Source organism: Macrosteles quadrilineatus, unplaced genomic scaffold (genome assembly GCF_028750875.1).
Source record: "Macrosteles quadrilineatus isolate MER2022 unplaced genomic scaffold, UCM_ALF_1.0 Scaffold_3__2_contigs__length_128488019, whole genome shotgun sequence".
NCBI classification, from domain to species: Eukaryota; Metazoa; Arthropoda; class Insecta; order Hemiptera; family Cicadellidae; genus Macrosteles; species Macrosteles quadrilineatus.
Genome location: NW_026542596.1, coordinates 82,303,409 through 82,320,232, shown reverse-complemented (window position 1 = coordinate 82,320,232; position 16,824 = coordinate 82,303,409). Strand labels below are relative to the sequence as shown.

The 16,824-nt window shown below is 36.3% G+C and overlaps 1 protein-coding gene across 1 annotated transcript in view; it reads right to left on the bottom strand.

Annotated features, from left to right (window-relative positions):
- LOC128989329 (uncharacterized) overlaps window positions 1-16,824 on the bottom strand; it is a 510,234-nt gene that overhangs the window by 15,728 nt on the left and 477,682 nt on the right. Inside the window, exons 9-20 of the mRNA XM_054411209.1 lie at window positions 16,145-16,387; window positions 15,697-15,875; window positions 12,739-12,899; window positions 12,204-12,316; window positions 9,957-10,126; window positions 8,679-8,955; window positions 7,875-8,093; window positions 6,962-7,162; window positions 3,046-3,185; window positions 2,649-2,740; window positions 1,884-2,143; window positions 1,379-1,497 (exon numbers count right to left, since the gene is read on the bottom strand). Coding sequence (XP_054267184.1) covers window positions 1,379-1,497; window positions 1,884-2,143; window positions 2,649-2,740; window positions 3,046-3,185; window positions 6,962-7,162; window positions 7,875-8,093; window positions 8,679-8,955; window positions 9,957-10,126; window positions 12,204-12,316; window positions 12,739-12,899; window positions 15,697-15,875; window positions 16,145-16,387 — 2,174 coding nt within the window. The remainder of the gene's footprint in view (window positions 1-1,378; window positions 1,498-1,883; window positions 2,144-2,648; window positions 2,741-3,045; window positions 3,186-6,961; window positions 7,163-7,874; window positions 8,094-8,678; window positions 8,956-9,956; window positions 10,127-12,203; window positions 12,317-12,738; window positions 12,900-15,696; window positions 15,876-16,144; window positions 16,388-16,824) is intronic.

The window sequence follows — 16,824 nt, the reverse complement described above, 5'->3', positions numbered from 1 at the left end:
TTACGCTATAACTTTTTACGAGAAAATCCAAAAGCAAGAGATCAATAACCTTGGGACTAGATATTAATGTATTTAATTGGTTGAATGTACTATAGTTCTTAGGTAGGTTCTTACGTAGGTACTGGTTCTTTTCCTTAGAACCGGTGGTAGCTGCTAGAATCATTTTTACGTAGGTACCAACACATCACTGTAGTTTACAAATTAGTTATCGTTGGTGTTGCACCTTATTTATTAGAGCCGTCCGTATTCAATTTAAGTGATGTCTTAACTCTGTATAAGTTTTGCTTTTTCTGTCTGGATTCCAAATCTTAGCTTACCCGGTATGCTAAGAAAATGATAACCTATTTGAGTAAAACATTTGTTGGGCAAACCATCATGAATTGTTTACGCCTTTATATTGTTTATGTATCAATAGTTCGTGGCCTTTTTTGGATTGTTGTGTGTATGTCTGTTGGTAACGCATTAATGTCCTTATTTCTCAGTGTTTCACGGAATGGACAAGAGCACCTTTGATACTGAAAATGTCAACCGGAATAAAGTGTTAAATGGTGAGGTTGAGGTAGTACTTTAAATACGTTTAAGTTAACCGATGTGGAAAGTAACTTTCAATTATAGGCCTACTTTAGGGCTACGCTTCATGGATCTATAAAACATTTTTTAGTTTAATCATTGGACATATGGACCATAACGATCCGGGTGACATTTAATTGCGAAGCATTTATTTTGGCTTGAACTGTCAGATACTGTATTTGCGAAGGTTTATATATAATAGTTTTGAATGCATATCTGCAAATATGAAACTAACTGCTGGTCTTAATCTTAATATAAGAAGGTTTCAACTGACTACTATAAGATCCCCGTGCGTAGAACGGGCACACAGCTAGTTATTTAACTATTTAGACTTAATTTGTCAGATATAAGCCTTTATGAGTAGTTAAAACATATCTACTTACGACTATTTATGACATACTTACTCTTTTATAGATTAAATTTTACAAGTTCTGCTGCTATAAGGAGAGAAAAGTTTAGTTTAAATGTTAATGTAGTATATAATACACTGCCACAGCAAACCTGCAGAGTAAGCAAATTACCACTTGTCTGATTGGATTTTTAATAAATAAAAAAAATACATAAAGGTTTCCCTGTTACGTACATCTCTTTTCAACCTGTCCTACTTAACTGAATTTTTACGATAGAGGTGTCTTTTTTAAAGCTTGTGATCTAGCGCACCAGCTAATGGTAATTAAAAAGGTAATTTCTTTTAGGGCTTTGCGCCTCTCCCGTTTGATTGTTGTTCTATGTAAATTTGTATTGTCTATCAACAGACGATGTGAACTTTGAGGAAATACATTTCTCATCATTTATCAACTTGTATTACCTCCCTGAGCTACTGCTTTCCCCACTGATAGAATCATTGTCTTTCTGTTTCTTCTCGGCAGGCATCTCTATGGTCTTATCTTTCTCTTCCTTCGCTGGTGGTGGGGGCGAACAAGGCACCTGTAATAAAATATAGTTATAGTTTTACGTATCCGTTGTAAACAAAGTTTTTGTACAAAAGCACACATTTAATCATGAATAAGTTACAAAATGCTGAAAGGCAGTCAGTAACTAATTTTAAAATTTATACCAAATGATTTATACCATAAGACTATGTTTCAAAAGCTTTGATGGTTACAAGAAAACACCCAAGTTAAGATCACAATGAGTTCTAACGAAGTTTAGTTGCCTAGGAGGATGTCAATGTTATTCTTTCACAATAAGAAAACTGAATTTCTTAATTTAAAACGTATAATACATAGCATTATTGCTGAGGAGTATATGCTTTAAAAACACATATCTCCTTCAAAATAAAACCATTAAGTAGCTCAACATTGTTAACAAACCTGCTGTACTTCCTCGATGGCTTCACCACGTGCTAGGCTGTACAGTGAGGAGCCGCTCTCGAAGGAGCTGCCCGTGACCGACTGAGCCACACTGGTGGCCGTCGTACCAGTCGCTGATTGGCCAGAGTCCCCTCTCAGCAGCCGAGAACTCGTGTCTGTCCCGGAATTGTTCTCGGTGGCTGTGGCGTAATCTTCCGTCGTCGTTGATGTTTCCGACATATCTGTGTTTGTCTTTCCAGAGTCCGATCTCGCCAACATGTCTGAAAAATAAGTTTGGGGTTAACAGTGAGTCATTAAAATGGAGTATAGGTAAAAAAGAAAAGCGTTAGCAATAAAATAATTAACTACGGTTTGAACTCATCTTTACAGCACTCATCCACATATTACATTTTTAAGCATTTAGTGACAACATTTACAGGAAAATGTCTATGATAAGATGGATGAAAAAAGGTAAGTATAAGACCCGTCTTAATATTAACGCTTGCACTAAATGATGTTGCAGGATTTCATTCAATTCTGATCTCCCCTTGAGCTATTTCTTAGTACTGTAATAAAAACTAACTTTTAGCTAAAGCCTGTTATATATTGACATTCAAAGTTTTAGCTAAACTACAAAGCAGGACATTTTCAAACACTTCAAATTATGTTCTAATATGAAGTCTTCAGAGTAGTAGTTTCTTAAAAAAAAAAATAGTTTAAAGATTTTATAATTTGTGACTTGAACAATAATGTGTTCTCAAACAAGTGTTTTCATTGGTTACCAACCACTGTGTTGGTGGGTTTCTCCTTCTGGTGGACGCAAATCAGGACTTCTTCTTCTTGCTCTGTGACTAGGTGAGAGTGATTGTTCTATTCGTCTGATAACAGAAAGTATAAAACTCAATACCACTATAACAAATAAAAAAAATTAATACAAAATGGTAACTGGACAACTATTTTCACTGTTTTAACAGTTTTTAAAGACATTAATGTTCAGAAATTAAATTTATGGTACTTATTTTTTGAGGTACCACTTAATCACTTTTAAGATTAAAATGAGTCTCTAAACAATGTTTACATTAGACATATAAAGCATTATTAGTCTTATTTTTATATTATTTAGGCTGGTAAAGCAATGTTTTCTCTAAAAGTATCCTATGGATACATCAAGCATAAAACTTACGTTTTGAAATAAGGCAGTGTGTTTTTGATGATTGGTTTTCCAGGATCAGTACGGGGGTCCTGAGTAGGTGTGGTAACGGCGACTGTAGGCACGGTTTGTAGCTGATCCACGGTGCCTCGCACTCGCGGGGACAGAGGAGGCTGCAGCAACAAAATATTACACTGACAGACAAGACAGATTCATAACACAGACAAGAGGGTTCCATTACCAGAGCTTGTTATTACAGTACTCTCTCGCTCATCCGGATCGGCCTTGTCCGGACTCCCGCTAGTCCGGATCGGCAATCGTGATTTTTTTTTTTTGCGGCACAGTATTATCAAAAAAATTCCGGATCGGCAATCGTGATTTTTTTTCTAGCGCCGCAGTACGTATATTCAAATTAAAACGGACATAACTTTACGTTTCAACGCCTTCAATTTATTGTGCGAGCAAGCCCGCATCACATTAAAGGCATACATTTTGCGTTTTCAGGCGTTTATTGAAAAATCAATAATCATAGTGTCGACAACACGTGCCATTTCGGGAGTGGGAGGGGGCGTGTCATTAACCTCTGTCTGACCGTCTGCGACCTCACCTGTACCTGTCAATCTGACCGTTGCGTCACGTGCATATTGTGTTCTGTATGTGAGTTCTTTAAAGTTTGACTGTTGCATTGTGCGTATTGTGTTCTGTGTGTGAGTTGTTTAAAGTCTGACCGTTGCGTTGTGCGTTTTGTGTTCTGTATGTGAGTTCTGAACTGTCATAAAATGAGTTGTGATAAACGTAAGAAGTTGTTTGTGTCAGTTGAAGAGAAACTCCGTGCTATCAAGCGTATTGATGCTGGTGAAACGGCGTAAAAGGTTGCCTTCGAGCTAGGAATTGGGACAAGTACCGTTTCAGACTGGAGAAAAAATCGTGAACAAATTGAAAAATGGTGCACCTCTCAACCTAGTGTAAGCGCAAGTAAGGTGAGAAAAACAATGCGTACCAGTAAACATAACGAAGTTGAAGAGGCGTTATTTTTGTGGCACGAACATTAAAGAGGTAAAGGTGTTCCTGTTAATGGCCCCATGCTCCAAGAAAAAGCTAAGTTTTTCAAACGTGAAATTGAGGGGGATGATGGAAAATTCGCTGCCAGTGACGGATGGTTAGATCGCTGGAAAAAGCGATATGGGGTTCGGCAATTGTCCGTAAGTGGGGAAGCTTTATCTGGGAACAAAGACGCTGTCCCAGAATTTAAGACTTTCCTTCATAATCTCCTTGACGAAGAAGGAATTACCGGCGATCAGCTGTACAACTGCGACGAAACTGGCTTGAACTATAAAATGTTGCCCACAAAAACGCTTGCCTCAAAAAAAGAAGCTGCTGCACCGGGGTACAAAAAAAGCAAGGAAAGAGTCACGGTGTTAGCTTGCTGCAATGTCACTGGCAACCACAAGCTCAGGTTAACTCTGATTGGAAAATCAAAGAAGCCCCTTCAAGAATTTGAAGAAAGACGAAGTGTTGCCATTATGGTACACTAACCAGCAAAAGGCTTGGATGAATTCGGCTATTTTTAAGACTTGGTTTTTTACTGAATTTGTTCCAAGCGTAGAAAAATATCTAGCAGCTAACAACCTGCCAAGAAAAGCAATTCTGTTGTTAGATAATGCTTCGACTCACCCCATTGCTAACGAGTTAAAGGACGAGGACATTAAAGCAGTTTTTTTGCCACCAAATGTCACTGCCCTTTGTCAGCCAATGGACCAAGGAGTACTTCAAGCACTTAAGTTGAAATACCGCCACCGACTTCTTTCTCACATCATATCGGCAATAGACCTTGATGAAGATTACATCACTGCATTAAAGAAAATTGATGTCTTGGATGTAATTAGGTGGGTGGCTGAAGGATGGGAAGAAATCCCGCCCATGACGATTGTTTCATCGTGGAAAGCTCTGTTAGACCACGAGGGCAACAAATTCACGGAGATTGACGGCGGGGAATTTAAACAAGATGAGAACCATGTGGAAACAGAAAATGTTGTCTCACTGTTGGAGAAAATTCCTGGATGTGACGAAGTTAATGAAAGTGATGTACTAGAGTGGATGAACAATGACGACGAAGATGAAATCACCGACGACGACTTCATAAGAATGGTGTCAAATGACGACGAAGTGGTGGACGAAGAGGACCTACCTGAACCCAAGCCAACCATTCCACACTCGGAAGGGTTCAAGATGCTGGACGGAGCCCTGGAGTACGTCAGTCGTCTAGATGGCGTGTCTGCTGCCGACATAATGTGCTTGCGGAAGCTGAGGGACATGGCGGCAAAACAACGAGCCAAGACGGTAAAGCAGGCCACGATCAAAGACTTTTTCAAAACATAAGTCGTACTGAACTGTAAGTTACGTCAGTTTTAAAATACGTTACAGTACATTTTTTTCAATTAACTTATAGAGTAAACTGTCTAAAGTTACTTTACTGTATTTTTTATTGACGTAAAGTTTGTGAGGTTTAATTTTCCAATTGTACATAGCTTTTTGTTTTTTTTTTGACAGGTTAACTTCCTAAAAGTAGGCCTATGTAGCTAAAGTTTTATTTTTTGCTTTGTTATTTACGTCAAGTTTGTGAGGTTTAATTTTCCAATTGTAACTTTTTGTTTTTATTATGACAGTTACAACTTCCTAAAAGTAGGCCTATGTTGCAAAAGTTTTCTTTTTTGCTTTGTTATTTACGTAAAGTTTGTGAGGATTAATTTTCCAATTGTAACTTTTTGTTTTTTATGACAGTTACAACTTCCTAAAAATAGGCCTATCTAGCTAAAGTTTTCTTTTTTGCTTTGTTATTTACGTCAAGTTTGTGTTCACGTTTATATTTTGTTGTTGCAATAAAACAATTTTATGTTCATTTCGTGAACTATTTATTTTACTCCTGTGATTCATTGCTGTACTGTTGTACTGTATAGGCTACTGTAAATACAGTAGTTTATACAGTACATTTAACGTATGGTAAATTGCTTTGTTTTTTACAGTTCCCGCATTACTATGCTATATTTTTTATCAATACAGTACAGTAGTGCTATTGTAAATTACAGTAAAATAGCCGACTGTAATTTATTACGATAGTTTTAACTTGTTTTAGACGTTCCCGTTTGTATTAGCGCGTGTTTTGACGAAACCGCTCGCCGTAACGGCAACATTTACGAATATTTGCTTGACTCTCGATAGTCCGGATTTTTCGTAATCCGGACCGGACGTCCGCCACATTAGTCCGGATGAGCGAGAGTCTACTGTATTACAAGGATGCAAATTGAAAATATTTCATCAGAGTTAAAACTAGGTTATGCTGAACCATCTTGGTGAATCAGTTGAATCGTATGGCTGAGAAAACATTTCAATGATTTAATGACCACTGACATTTAACTAGCACATATTTAATTTTGATTGATGCACTTTACATATAGGAACCGCCTGACCCATTTGATAATAAAAATAAGCATACAGTAGTAATGATAGCTGACCATTAAACAAAATTAATAAATTTAACCTAACATTTTCAAGATTGCTATTTATATTTAGATACCTAACAATAATATACCAAATACCTAAACGATCGAGTAATGTTTAAATTTCTTAATAGGTACGTTTTTGGTTATTGGCATTATTAAAATATACATTTTCCTGTCTTATTACCACCCAATGCTGACTAGTTGTTAGAAAGCAAAATAACACAATGGTTGGATAACAAACTCGGACCTTGACAAATGATTTGATTCAACTTTGATAATAGCTGCAGTTTTATAAATGGGCGAATTTGTAACTTGTACTAAGAGAACAATATAAACAATAAACATAAACATGAGGCGGATTCAAAAATTTCAGAGAATTGAAAAATTTACCGGTATAAACTGAGGGAAAACAATACCTGCACTACCTCCTCAGGAAGTAGCATACTTACTTGTTCAGCATCCAAGTCTTCAGCGTCCAAGGCCTCGGTGTCCATTGACGACCGTTGCTGATGCTGCAACATTAGGAGATGTTTCCTTCGAGACGAGGGAGTCATGTTCATGATGGCGGCCGACGGACTCAGCGAGGAACTGAGGTCTGAGCAGCTCACACCTGTACCTCCTCCGTTGTTGTCAGAGTCTGCGTGTAGGATCTGGGCAAAACAACAGTCCAACACCAATGTAACGCTGGGCAATAGATTAGGCTGAACCACATCATCGATATGAGACATCAACATAATATCAAAATCACATCAATATGAGTGAAGTACAAGTATATCAATTATCAATTGAGATGAGGATGCCACCTAGGTGCATAAATTAATCAACCCAAATATGAGTGATGGATGAGTGTAGAACGGAGTGAGATGATCACACAGACAAAAAAAGTAGTTATCAAAAGAGGAAATCACTCCGTTGACTGGCTAGCTGAGTGGTTACAGTGCTCGCCTTTTCGCCTAACAATCAAAATTCTGCAGGATCGATCCTGAGAAAGGTCAGTAGCAATTCGATGGTTAGAAACTGCACCCAGCTATTCCTGATCATTGAGCTTTAAATCAATTATCCTGACTAATGAACAGCTGATCTTAGTCCTTAAAAAAGCTACACAGATCATCAGACTCCATCCTACACCCCACCTTCATTCATATTTGGGTTAAAATACACACATATGGAGATAATAATTGAAAAGTAATTACAAAATCACTCAACCTACTTCGAATAACTACCACTACAGTAGACCACATAAAAATGGTACTGGAGATTTAAAGGTTAATGTAGTGTTGCCAGAACAACTATTATAATTACTATTGGATAATTTTTTATGTACATCAGTACCATACTCTCTGATTTTTAAAATTGATTTACCGTAGTCTGAGACTCGTTCCAGATGCCGTCGCTATGATCACGTGTGTTGAGAGAATCCGAGGATGCGAAGGGTGACTGTGCCTTGGCCGGGGGCTTGGGGTCGGCCATGGACATGAGTCCGCTGTCTGCATCCTCGCCCGTGCTCTGCTTGCGGAACAATCCATGCGATCCGTAGATTAGGTTCTCGTGAAACTCCTCCTCCTGGGAGTCTGCGGATATCTGAAGTGTCAGAGTAACATTAGTTAACGTTTATTCACGATTTAGCCATTTATAACTGACAGTTATTATATGCTTTTTTCCAAGAAAATGTTCAACAGTAAATTTGAATTGTTTTCAACACCTCTTAACACAACTGAGTATTAAAGAATGCTAATGGCTATTTTAATAAAATATTTATACATCTTAGGGACACCAATTCAAATCTCCTGACCCCAAAATACAAGCACACTCCAGTATGACATAAGTGTTCTGTTAGACACATATGAAGAAAGTATAGGGAAAAGTAAACAAATACATTATTGTAGTTTTTAATTATACGTTAATTTTGGAAGTGCCTCTTCTACCTGCTCTGCCACTGACAGGTGGGGTCCCACACAAACAATACCAGTAACCTGCTAGTATTAGTTTAGACATGATTTCTAGGTAGCAGGATAAGCCAGACACAGTCTTCTAAAGTTTAAAAAAGTTATCCTTGCACAGTTGTAAATGGATGTTTTGCCTTATTACTCATGACGTCGCTATATCTTGGCTTAAAAGAGTTAATTGTGGGATTAAACAAGATTATAATGTAAACATCGCACTCACTAACTGTTTCACAGGACTAGTGGCTTCAGACCCCGAGAATGCTGAGGAGCCTGATCTCGTCTGCTTCTCCGATGGTTCGTCAATGGAAGTATTCTGATAACAAGCCTCACAATCTGATTGGGTCGCTCCATCCCCTCGTTCTTCCTTTTCTCTAGCTTGTGCTTCCAATATCTCTCCGTCAGATACAGTTTTGCCGAGTAATCTTTTTCTACCTCTTCTCTCCAGGGGTTCAAAGTCTATAAGGATTTCCTTTGGACTTGTTGGAAGAAAGGGTGATCTGAAATAAATATGTCAACTATTTTAATCCTTATTTTAAGCAATAGCACCTTTTTTCCAATAAAAAAATTCAAAAATCCAACAATCTGAATGGACTGAAGTATGTAGTGTAGATGGGAATCAAATCGTAATAATTGCTTGTTTTATGAAACCAATTCGTAAAGAGTTTTAAAGCAGTAAGGAGTAAGGGGTGGTTACACTAATCTGCCAAAACTAAATACGTAGGCCTAAGCATACTGAGAGCTTTGACAACTAATTTTGATAGTTCTGAAAAATTAGGAGGGTGGTACATTGTATGTAAAATGAACACCAGGAAAAAAAACTGGACAGGTTTAACTACACTCTTGGATATAACTCTATGTCATAATTTTTTACTAAGTTTGATTAAGATTAACAACTTGTTCAGTGGCTGTATATTGTTTTTCTTCTAGCTGACTAGTTAAAAAAATGTGAAATCCGAGCTTAAGTATGATATATCAAAACTCATAGTTTGAGGTAGGTACATATATTTATACCGGAGATGTATTGATGACATAATTAATCAACTCTTTACACTGAAAACTGACAAATTTCTTCTCTATACTTAACCGATAAATTAAAAATCGGTACTACACCAATTGATCGTATCATAGTCCATTCTCAGGACTATTTTTCACCAGAAGTCTTACGCCAGCTGTAAACCTTTTTTTAAAGTGACATTGAGAACATCCTTCACAGTCTCAGCAAAATCGTGAACATCTTCTCTGCTATATTCCTAAAATCTATCTTTGATTTCAATGTTGATCATATAACTGGAATAGTTCCATATTATAAATAATTCAATGTTTACCTTTTATTATTAAGAAATAAACATGCCTCAAGAGTTGTGATCATATATTTTGTATTAATTAATTTTTTATTTAATATCTGCTCAAGCTTTTATGTATAACATTTCTATACTATTGCTTAAAATATCATTTCACCCTCTGAGATATCCATAGGATGATCGATCGTAAATCTTACCGAGGAGGCTCCTCAGATTGGGTTCGTTGCAGAGGCTCATGGGAGTCAGCTGTGTTTGTGTTGGTGTTTGCTGCCCCCACCCCAAATTGTCCCACCTCAGAGAAGCTTTTCATCAGTCTTCGGTTGTTCTTGTCACCATTAGTTTGTGCACCTTGTGATACCATTCGAACCTGGGAGATGAACACAAGTTGGAACCTATCAATTCGTCACTTGCAAGACGAAAGGGCAATCATATGGGGGTCATTTGTAACTATGCCTCCTCGTCTTGCAAGAGTTGAATTACAAGGACATTTGTTTCATTGCAATATGTTGAATTAGTGAGTGAAAATTTAAAAACGTACGTTTTCATGTCCCTGGCCTTTTACTTCGTAGCTACTGGATTTGTAGTTGATTATTATGTGTTTTAATATTTTTTGGGACGGGGGCAACATGTTACACACATTTATTTGGTTTTAAATAGGTTCTAGGTATTTTTTTCGTATTTTTAAAGTCTCGAAATTCACGACCATGACGTGTCCCTAGGGTACATTTTCCAACTTTCACGCTGTTTTTAGACTAATTATTCATGCAGCAATATATAAAGCCATATTTTTATGTCATCAATGGTTATTAAACGTACAAAAAAGGAGCATATTATAATTTTATTGTCATTGCAAACTGACTACCATGACATAATAAGTCTGTCCCTCGATTTGGCGTCACGACCATTTGGGAAAATTTTTCAACTTTGGAGCACGACAGTGGCAAGCCTGGCGTTGATGGAGTCAGTTGGTTTTAGAGACTAGTTCGGGGTGTACGTCAGGATTGTAGTGCCGGTCGTTTCGAGTTGAAAGGAGGAATTACAAGATTAATACAGGAAAGGTTGTGTTTTTTGTAATTTTGGTGTGTCCATGACCGTACATAGTCATTCGATGAAGTAGACATGGTGTTAATTTTTGTTTATAAGATATTTCAATTGCTAGATTAACCTAGAAGTCCACTTTGTATCCTCGAACATGAGGTGCAGAGCTACCGCCAGAACAGAGCCAAATAACACGTAATTTCACGACCAAAGTTTCACGACCATCGCGGGTTTTTTCACGACCTATCCAGCCTTATGGATTATAGTGTGTTTGGTCGTGACAATAACTTTAATATAATTGTAATTTGAACAGTTTAGTTCAATTGAAACACATATTTTTATTATAACTAATAGTATAATTAAAGGATTGTTTAGAAAGATTTAGATTTTTTTATAAAATTCACGACCGTACCGCTTGTCCCTGACCATCACGTTTATGATTTCTGTCATAAAAATTTCAAAAATTAAAATATCGTCATATTTCAATCTTTTATACACAAAAGAAGCACGCCTCTATGCAAACATAACGATTTTTCGGGTCTCAGGTAAGTTTTTTCGGAGTTATACAAACTTAAAAAGATATTATTGGCTTTTTTTCAATTTTTTTCAGTTTTTTATTTTTTTCTAGAAATACCAAATATACTAAAAGCTCAGTGACCTTTTTAATGTATAATGGTCATAAAAGTAAATTAGTTTATAGCAAAACATAGTTATAAAAATAATATTAACTATTTTTAATATTCATTTAAACGTCTGTTATGGTCGTGACAGGATTTTGTGTTTTTCCACTAAAGATGCTCTTTTTAAAAAAAACTACCAAAGATATTGCGTTACCATGGACATTTTATGAAACTTCAAATGTTAATGAAATCAAAAAAATAATAAAAGTTTTGAAAAAAGGGGAAAAAAATTTGCAAAGTGTGTTTCCTGAAAACGTACGTTTTTAAATTTTCACTCTAGTATTAAAAATGTGCATTTTCACACAGTTACAATATTTTTCATGATGGTGGGTGTAAGTAAAAGAAAATAAATAGGAACAAAAGCACAAAAGAAAAGAATAGACCCTTGTAAAACAAAAACCGAACAGTCTATACAAAAATCTTGCTTCTGAGCTAAGAAAAAACAACATTAAGTTAGTTCACAACAGTTCAGAGAGTTTCAGTTGACAGCAAACAACTCAATATAAAACTATGATTATGGATGAGAAAGGAACACAGAACACATCTTAAATTTCTTATTTTCTTTAACATGCTTTTTTTGTGTCTAAATTAAAATGTTTTAATTTAATTTAAATTGTTCAAGCTGGGTGATTTGGCTTTCAGCTAAAATAATCTTTAATCTGTCAGCGGACAATTCAAGTAAGTAGTAAGTATTTAATTTGAAGTATTTACAACACCCTCACTTACCCTTCGTACAGTTCTTGGACTAAGAGTTAGGTAATTTGGAGGCAAAGGCTTTCTTCCTAAACAAACTTCCGTCTGCGTAGCTTGAGTCTTCATAGGAGCTCTTTTAACTTTTTCTGTAAACAGAATCACTAATAACACTCTAATTTACTGAATATTTAGGAAATTCCAAAGACTCATATTGAATTATAATATTACAAATTGAAATCAAACAACAGACTAAGAGTTAGGATCAGGAAGATACCTCAGCTGACTTAAAGTAAATCAATGCTCTTCTCCTGACTCACTGACTATATCACTATTATAAGATCGCAACTAAGACGTAGATCTTGTAGGATAAGTTTTGGGGGATGAAATACCTTATCTAGCTTTTTTACTGACAAAGAACACTGTGTTTTATTCAAAACCTTTCATTAAAAATACAATGATTAAGGAACAGCTGGGTCCAGTTTTGAAATATCAAAAGTGACTTTACACAGGACCAAACTGGCAAACATTTTGGTCTGAGGAGCAATATAACCACTCAGAAGCTACTTACCCATGACAACGACTTTTTGAGGTTCTTGTAATGTTTCCGTGGACTTTTTCCCATCAATAAGTCTCTCTTGGCTACACGAGCTAACACTTCCAGCCATGCTGACTACTGCATCGTCAAATGATGTTAAGGTGTGTGAACGAGCAAAACTGACATGTTTTGTTCTGAAAAAAGTGCAAAAAATCCTCAACAGTTGTTTACAGTGGAACACTTGAATTGGATTTCTCAACTTACGTCTTTTAATCAGCAGCCATACGTCATCTCTAACATAAAATTGGCTTACATTGATTACAAGAGGAAGTTGATCAGTTTTTATTTAAATTAATAATTTGCTAATACTTAGGAGCTACCTAGATAGCTCTAATAGCTTAGGTCTTTAGGCAGTATGGCCAATAACATTAGTAAGGCTTTGAGAGTTATATAGCGCTATGTAGGAAGATGCAAAAAAATCCAACACATGTTTGAAGCCCAAGTAAATTACACATTAGGGAATAATTTAAGCTACATTTTATCATTTAGTAACTTACAACTACTTCGCCTGCAACAAAAAACGCACTATAACAAATATGACACTGTACTATTTTCAACAAATATCTGTTAATAAAGAATAACTGTCTATTATCTACAGTATTTCATGTGTTAGCCCATTGAGCAAGTTACTCTGAGTAGTGAGTTAATGTAATGTCTCTCTTTCTATAACTTGGGAAATACAAACCAATAATATCATTTCAAAATTGTCAAGAGTATGTTGTTTGATAAGAAAACTTAAAAATTGTGTTTCTAAACCAACACTTCTAATTGTTTATCACAGTTTATTTCACTCACACTTGCTGTATGGCAATATACTGTGGGGTAATAGCTCAGGAGCTCACCGGGTCTTTACATGGCAAAAGAAGGCTCTCAGAATTATGTTTGAAATTCCAGATAGGGTTAGTTGCAAAGCATTTTTTGCTGAAAATAAAATCATGACACTCTCTAATATTTTCATTTTTTACAATTTAGTTTCCGTTAAAGAGAATCTGAATAAATTTGTTCCTTGCAACTCAATCCATGGGTATATCACCAGACAATCAAAAGATTTATATATTCCTCAAGCCAGGCTATCAAAATTTATCAAAAGTTATAAATACTTGCAAATAAAACTATTTAATAAACTTCCAATATATTTTAGAAATCAGGAAAGTATTCATTTGTATAGGTCAAAATTATCAGATTGGCTTACAAGCCATGCTTTTTATTCAGTTGAGGAGTTTTTGCAGAATGTAGATTTTTCAACGCTTAAATGTGAGGCCAAGCAGTCTTGATGATTCTTTGTTCGTGTTATGGTCTTTTCCCTGTTAATTTCAAAGTTTTTATTATTACTGATGCTTTATCCTTTTAAGATTCTTTTAACCAACTTTATTTTAACATTTTCTGTAGAATATTTAATATTTTATATAACATATGTAACAAAACATGTTGACCTTGTCTATTGTAATGTTTATATTACCAAACGACAATAAAGATATATTATTATTATTATTATTATTCTTTAAAGGCACAGGGAAACATAAAGTAGTATGATTAGCAAAAATATTTAACCTAATGCAATTAAGACCCATGAGAAACCTAAATCGACAATCTTCAGTTTACAGTTCAGTTAAGTTCTTTGAAAGAGCAAGCGATAACATAAGGTTACATTCTCCTTGATTTTGTTGACTCTAAGCCAGTCCAACATACCATCTTCCTCCTCTCTTGTTTATTTTTGGTCTGTGACGTATGGATGATAATCACAACACAACTATCAGCATAAATTATACCCACAAAACACCGGCCTACCTAGCTAGGACTTAGACCTCTTTTATGCACAAAGTTTACCATCAGGCGGATTAAGTTATTTTACATGGGATCAAAAATGAGACCCTTTTTAAATGCACAACCGAATCTCCGTCGCGTTTCAGCGTTCTGTCTGGGGTGGGCGGAGGACTTAAGCTCCGCTGAGTTTCGGCATTCCGTCAGGGAGTTTTTTACGTAATATCAAATGGAATCCTGTTATGCCACGGTGTTTTCTGTTGGGCAGAATGCAGTGCTGCCAACCTAACCTGTGCTTGTCATCCACAGTATCGAAATCGCCTAAACATTGTAAATAGATGATCATTGTAATAGATCGAGGATACAGCCATAGACTAGGCAACACAAGTAGACTCCTCATCCCATTGTACATTTTGAAGCTTGTTTTTCGTGTCTAGTTCATGTACGTCCACACTGATTGCTGGGGTAGACAACATTTTGTTTCTGTTATTTTAGGGTTATTTTCATGATTTGTGCTTTACTATTTGGTTATATACTAGGAGACTAGTTATTGCTTATAATTACATCGTTTTATTTGGTTAAATGAGGTTTTAAATGACTGAAATAACAAGAAAAAATTGTATAAACAAAACATAACCTCTACAGTTGGACGTACAGAACTAACAATAAAATTGGCTTCAGCTGTTCCATAGGGATGACAAATCTACTAAGGGAGTATGATTTATCTATGATACAGCTAAAAAATTTATATACTGTAATTGCGAAAAAAAACTTACATGGTGCGTATAACTAAGTTTTAATTTTTTGTATCCTCGGAATAATACATTCATTTTGCAGCACACCATATAAGTTTGCGAAAGCTCCATCCAGCCTACGACTTTGATTCACCAAGTGTACAGCCCACCTCCTTCCTCTTCGTCTGTTTTTCTTAACACACGAATAGGTCAAAACCGATAAACAAGGGTCTTTCTTTTGCAACTGATGATGGAAAAATGAACAAAGTTGGTAGCACTGGCACCACCCACCGCGGACATCATAAAAAACCAGTGGATTCCGCTCGGGGAAAAACCTGCACAACAGGGACATTGATTCTGCCCGACAATTTCGCCTGACCTAAAACGTTGTGCATAAATGAGGCCTAAGGCATTCTTCCTTGTTCCCTATGCTTACCTGTGAGGCATGGTAGGTATCGCAGGAGGCGGTGGTGGTGGAGGCAGGTGTGGATGGGCAGGACAAGGCATGTGTCGACCAACCAAATACTCTGTACTGTAGCTCATGTAATGTGGTCCCCTTCTCGGATAGTTGTTACACATGTCGTATTCGTCGGGTCGGATCGGTCTAGGGTGCTCCTAGACAGACAAGAGTTAATTAAGTTAGTAGTTTTTGTCTATAAATGGAAGTACAGTATTAGGCTATTTCAAGACTAAAATACTAAACAGAACTTTTTTAAAGCATTATATCCAAGGTCAAGATTTTACTAGCCTAAAAGAAAATGTTTTTTTTTTATGTACCATCATGTAATTATTCTCTTAGAAATTGCAGATGTCCTTCAAAATAATATGGCAAATTTATTTAATTTTGCGCTATGCTACAGTAATTGATCGTTTTGATAACCTACCATTCTGATTGCCTCTTCATCCTCTGCCATCCATGTGTATCCATGCGGATCATTACACAGCGACTTAGGCCTTCGTCTGAAGTAGACAGCTTCTTCAGGAGGAAAGTACCTTGGCCATCGAGGAAATGGTGCATAATCGTAGGCTGGTCTTCTACACAACTCTGCCAAGTTTTCATCTGACGGCACTTTCCGGCGAACACAAACTGATAACAGGCCCGGGCTTCTTGAACTACATGAAGAGTCCTAAATTGAAAAATTATGATTAAAAATGAGTTTTCAACTCAGTATTTTCTTGGTGTCCAAATAAACTTAGAAATAAATATAATGGCACTAGTCTAGTAGGTCATCTATCACTTGTTTAGCAGGTAAGGATCGATCTCTATCCTTATAGAGATGGTATAAGTTATAAATACCCTGAAAAAATTTGGTCTTAAGTATCAAAAACAAACACAAAATTCTGGAAACACCATGTTTGTCAATTAGGTTGCCTTAAAATATGTGACTAAGCATGAAAAGCACAAGGACTGGAGGCATGTTGTGAGGCATAGGCTATTATAAGCCTAAGCACATCACATCCTGGAACTCAGGTATGATAAGTTAACATAGGACAACTAGATCCCAAGAGAAGCAAATTAAATGTGACTCATCACAACTCTAATTGTAGGTGAATAGTCATGATT